At 44.4% G+C, this 5,404-nt stretch overlaps 1 protein-coding gene across 2 annotated transcripts in view; it reads left to right on the top strand.

The window, feature by feature from the left end:
- Positions 1–5,404, top strand: part of HYDIN (HYDIN, axonemal central pair apparatus protein) — a 533,466-nt gene that overhangs the window by 423,228 nt on the left and 104,834 nt on the right. For both annotated transcript variants that reach the window (XM_019505831.1, XM_019505830.1), the window contains exons 34-36: positions 1,669–1,818; positions 3,243–3,482; positions 3,963–4,131. In XM_019505831.1, coding sequence (XP_019361376.1) covers positions 1,669–1,818; positions 3,243–3,482; positions 3,963–4,131 — 559 coding nt within the window. The remainder of the gene's footprint in view (positions 1–1,668; positions 1,819–3,242; positions 3,483–3,962; positions 4,132–5,404) is intronic.

The raw sequence follows: 5,404 nt of genomic DNA, 5'->3' as shown, positions 1-5,404 counted from the left end.
TTGAACAGTGCAGGCCCAAGGACCGAGCCCTGGGGGGCTCCACTGCCCACTTCCCCCCAGGTCGAATATGACCCATCCACCACCACCCTCTGAGTGTGACCCTTCAGCCAATCTGCAATCCATCTGACTGTGTAGGCATCAGTGCCACAGTCGCCTAGTTTTTTAATGAGGATGGGGTGGGAGATGGTGTCAAAGGCCTTGCTGAAGTCCAGAAAGACTACATCCACGGCGACACCTGCATCCAATGCTTTTGTGACCTGTTTATAAAAGGCAGTCAGGTTGGTCCGACATGACCTGCCCCTAATGAAACCGTGCTGGTTGCCCTTGGGCATCATCCCTGAAGCCAGCCCATCACGGATGTGCTTGAAGGTGTCCAGCCTCCAGAATGACCTGGATAGACTGGAAAAATGGTCTGCAGTCAATCAGTTGAGATTCACCAAAGACAAATACAAAGTCCTGCACTTGGGACAGAATACAGCAATTGCATGCACAAATACAGGCTGGGGAATGATTGGCTAGGCTGCAGTACTGCAGAGAAGGACCTGGGGATTATAGTAGAGACCATAAACTGAATTTGAACCGACAGTGGGCTGTTGTTGCAAAAAAGCCAACAGTCTACTAAGCTGTAATAATAGTAGTGTCACTTGCAAATCAAAAAAAATTGATTCTTCTGCTCTGTTCAATACTGATGATACCTCAGCTGTAGTACTGTGTCCAGTTTTGGCTTTTCTCTGTGACAGTAGAGGACAAGACTAGGAGCAGTGCCCTCAAGCTGCAGCAGGTAAAATTTAGGTTGGAGATTGAGAGGAATTTTCTGATTATGAGGGTGGTTAAGCATTGGAACAGGCTGCCTAGAGAAACTGAAATCTTCATTTTTGGAAAATGGTAAGAGGAACTTGGACAGACACTTGGCTGGGATGGTTTAGTCAAGGACGATCCTGCCTTGAGCAGGGGGCTGGACTAGATGACCTTGTGAGATCCCTTTCAGCCCTACTTCCTTATGATCTTATGTCCCATCCAGCTCTGTGCTGGGAACAGGGAAGTATTTGGTTCTTAAGCCTGGTGCATTACTTCTCAAACCTGAACAGGCTGGAAACACTGTGCGAACACCATACCCAACACCAGGGGATTGGGAGGAAAGTGTCTTGTGATGCTGTGTAGCAAAGCAAGGACCAGCTTTATGGGGTGAAAATGGATGTCCCTTACAGCCCCCCTCTCCCAAAGCAGTTTCCTTTCAGAGAGGAGAAGAGAGAATGAATTGCTCAGCTGAAGTTAGGGAGAAGTGGGAAAATGCCATGTGTTGTCTATAGGAAACCCAACATGAACTCAGTTTCATTATTATTCTTTTTAAAGTTTTCTTTCAAACTGTTTCAGAATGTCCACAGAAGGAGTTATTGCCCTTTGCTACAAGATGCCTGTCCTCTCTGAGGTGTTAAGAGGCTGACTCAGCAAATTTTATTGATTTTATATAGTGAACTGAGATATTCAAAGAGATTTAGATGCTCACTTCCCACTGAAACCAATGTGGATTGAGTACCTAAGTGCCCTACTCTGTTTTGAAAATCACACCCATGCTGTTTGTTTCTGTACCTGACATCCTGAATAAGACACTATAGCTAATGACTGTGCTGAAATAGAGTATCTTACTGGTTGGTTTTGGGCAAGCAGGTAGACAAACATTTGCCATTGAGCCTACGGCGGAAGCTGCGCCAGGAGTTCAAGTCTAAGCCCCGGATCTTTGAGGTCATCCCCTCCTCTGGAATTCTTGCTCCAGGGGAGCGACTCAATCTACAGGTCAAGTTTGCCCCAGCAGAAGAGGTAAGATTGGCTCTAGTGTTCCTCAGAGATGAGGTGGGCAGTGTGGTGCTGTCATTAGAATGTCAGACTGTTGCATAAATTGCTGATTTTATCCCCTGGAGGCTAGTCCAATTCACCTCTAGAAGAGAGTCACACTTTCAGGCTGGGTCCAACTCTATTTTATTGCTTGCAAGCAGGCCGACAGAGGAGCTTGTTGCTCAAATCAGTGTCGACCCTAAACAAAGCGCGCGCGCTGCTTTTATTGAGCTAGCAATTTTTAGTTGGCGTGTTACATTTTGATTGGTCATTACAAAACAAAACCTGGGCAACATGTAAGACATGCGTAGTGGGCCATCCTGTACCATGTGGGTGGAAAGTTACAGAATGCAGGGGTTAATACTAAAACAAGGAACAAAGAAACATAGAGAAAAGTATCTATTTTCGCTACAAGACTGGGAGTAAGGGAGAGGGCCTATTTCCATCTCTGCCACTGCTGCACTGCATGGCCTCATTTCCCCCTCCATACTTGTCTCTATAAAGCACTTTGAAACCACTAGGTTAATTTTGCAGGGGAGTGTAAAGTATTGTTGTGTCATATGACTCTTCTTTTTATGGCTTTTATAACAGGGGGAGCATTCACACGTTGACCTAGTGCTGCCCTTCTGGTCCCTTAGTAAACGCTTCTCCCTTAAGGCTGACCCAAAATTCACCTGATGATCCTTTCAACAGCCCTCAAGCTGTTCCCTTAAACAAGGAAATCCCATGAAGAGAAGCCATTCCCCATACTTGGCTCTTTCCCTACCCATTAACACCCTCCTAGGCTTCTTGAGAGCAGCTTGCTGGACTGGCTGCATATACATAGGAACACAGGAATGGCTGGGTTCATTCAGATGAGAGGCCCAACTAAACCAGTATCCCAACTCCATCAATAACCTGCCCTCATTGTCAGGGTGTGGAGTCAGTAGTGGAATAATCTTCCCTATGGTAGTTCTTCTTTTGGTGTGATACACCTGTGTCAGGTATTAAGATCAGGTAGTGTAACCTCATATGAGCTCTTTTGGGAAGCGGTAAATCTATCCCAAAGCTGAGCTTTTCACTCCAAGGTATTTTTAGTTTATTTGCCAGTTCACAATTATGCCTTCACCCAGTGCTAAATGGAAAACACATGGAAAGTCATCTTGTGTTTGTCTTTGCCCTAAGCCTCAGTTGCTATCTATGACCTAGATGTCATAATTGGTCCTGCAACTAAGATGAGCATAAATGCAAATACTGTGCACTTTGGGCCAGATTCACCATTGGTGCAAGCCAATGGATGCAGCTCAGTTGATCTGAGTGGACTTGATCCTGTGTACAGTAATGGCAGTTTTGAGCCTTATGTGTCATCTTGTATTTTTTTTAAACAAGAAATGTGAAGGAATCTCATGGGTTTCTCTTTCTCTTCTCAGAGGTTTTACAGCACCCAGTTGACAGTTCACATTTCCCAGAGCAGCCAACGCCTGCCGTTGCTGGTCTCTGGGTATGGGCTGGAGCCACGTCTGGAGTTTAACCCCTCAGTGCTTGAGTTGGGACCCATGCTGCCTTATAGTATTGGTGATGAAGCAGAGGTGGTAGTAAAAAACCCCTGCAAGTTTCCCATTGAGTTCTATTCCTTGGAGTTTGACCAGCAGTACCTGGCTGAGGAGAAGGTGAGAAGAGAGGGCATCTTATTGCTAGTTAACACCTCTCAGTTCTCCAGCATTTCTGAAGTTTCCCATTCTTTATTAAACAAGACCAACTAGTACACTGTCAAACTTAGTGGGAGAGGAACTGTGGGGTGGGAGCTGTGATTGTGGCCTCCAGGGATATTTCTGTTTTACTGCTTGTCCTCAAACTCCCTTAGATTATCCCTCTGTGCAGTATTCTGGGTATGTTCCCTGCTGCTCTGTGGCACTGAAACCTCCTGGAAAAGTAGTTTGGAACTGGTAAAAGTAGTTTGCATGCTGAACCTTGGTTTTGCCAGTGGGATATGTCTCGTGTGCCTGGCAACATAGGGTAAGAGGGGTGCTTGCAGAGGGCAAGTCCTTGGGCTCTTTCTGAGTCTTGGGGAATCCCTGGTACAGAAGAACAAAACAGATTCTTGAAAGCTGTCCTATACCTATGTTGTTGGGGGGTTTTTTCTTCCTTAGATTCTGCGAATGCTGAAAGGCTATGATTCCCATAATATCTTGCTCCTGCCGCCTCGCATCCCAGGTGAAAAACTTCCTCCAGAAGTGCTTGAGTGTTACAACGAACAGAAGAAGATACAAGATGAGCAGGCTAAAACCAAAATGGTGGAGGCAGTAAAGCAAGAGAATGGTGAGGACTTTCAAGCAAGGGGAAAGGGTGGTTTCTTGTAGAAATTTAAGAAACAGAACTGTGTGACATTGACCTCAACCGTGTCTAGGATTATCTTGAAGGTTGAGGGTTTAATGCAGTGCAAAAGGCTGGCTAGTGAATCCCAGCTGTCCATGCTAATATACTACATTACTAGCTTTCTGTGGCTGTCCTTGTCTCTAGCACTGAGTCATTCACAAAGTGAGCTCCGGATATAGTGAGCCTGACTTTGCTCTGACTTACAGGTGAGTCTCCATAGACAGATTTCCCTGGATGTGACCAAAGACGCATGCTCCATCTGCTTTATTATACCAGTGTAAATCTGGAGGAACTCCACTGAAGTTACTATTCCTAATGTCCTGTGGTTAAAGCAGTTGAGAGCAGGGTCTGGCCCATGAATGCCTGGCCTTGTAGAAATCTTTGGGTATTGCTGGAGACAGGGTGAGGTATTTCATGTCTGCTGAGATTGGTCTTTTGCATTGAGCATTACACTGAATCCTGATGAGACAGAACCACAGTTGTCAATTGAATCCTCCCTGAATTTCTGTGAGGATTCAGACAAGCAGGCTCAAGCAGTCTCTCTCATGTATTTCTCCGTTATGTTCACACCCTAAAAAGTACTACAGTTTGGCTCAACTAGAGGCTGATTGCTCTATGTGTAGCCATCTCTCCTGGTCTGAAGCAGAAGCTAATTATTTTAAAAGTAAAAAAGTCTGATATATGTAGGATGTCACTGATTTATAAGTGTACTTACTGTATACGGTGGATAACAGTTATTTTACTTGCTGATCTGGTCCACAGATTTGGTCAGTGAATATTCTGTGTAGCACAGGCAATAGAGATGGTATTTTAAAAGCTTAGTGTGATTACGTTTACAAATTAAAACCTGAGTTAGGGCTACTGTTATTCCTAGGATCATACCCTTTGCTGCTTATGAATGTTAGGACAAATTATGGGTCTGCATAAAAACATCTACAAATCTCAGATGGTTGCTTAATATTATCACTGACAAAAAATCTGCCCAAAAATTCCTTTTGCAAGGCTTGTTATTTGCTATTCATCATTTTGCACTCCTATTCAAGAGAAGTAAAAGTTTCAGTTAGCCATAACAGAAGCAGAAACTATGTCATGTGAGTTTGATGATTAATCACACAAGAACAGTAGCTGGTCAAAGTGACCAATTTGGGGTAAGGGGAAAAGCCATAGGCTGAAATTTGCTCTACAGACTACCTGACAAATGCTACTAAATAATAAA

This window comes from Gavialis gangeticus, unplaced genomic scaffold (genome assembly GCF_001723915.1).
Source record: "Gavialis gangeticus isolate Ggan-Ray unplaced genomic scaffold, GavGan_comp1, whole genome shotgun sequence".
Taxonomy (NCBI): domain Eukaryota; kingdom Metazoa; phylum Chordata; order Crocodylia; family Gavialidae; genus Gavialis; species Gavialis gangeticus.
This window is presented reverse-complemented; position numbering and strand designations above follow the sequence as displayed.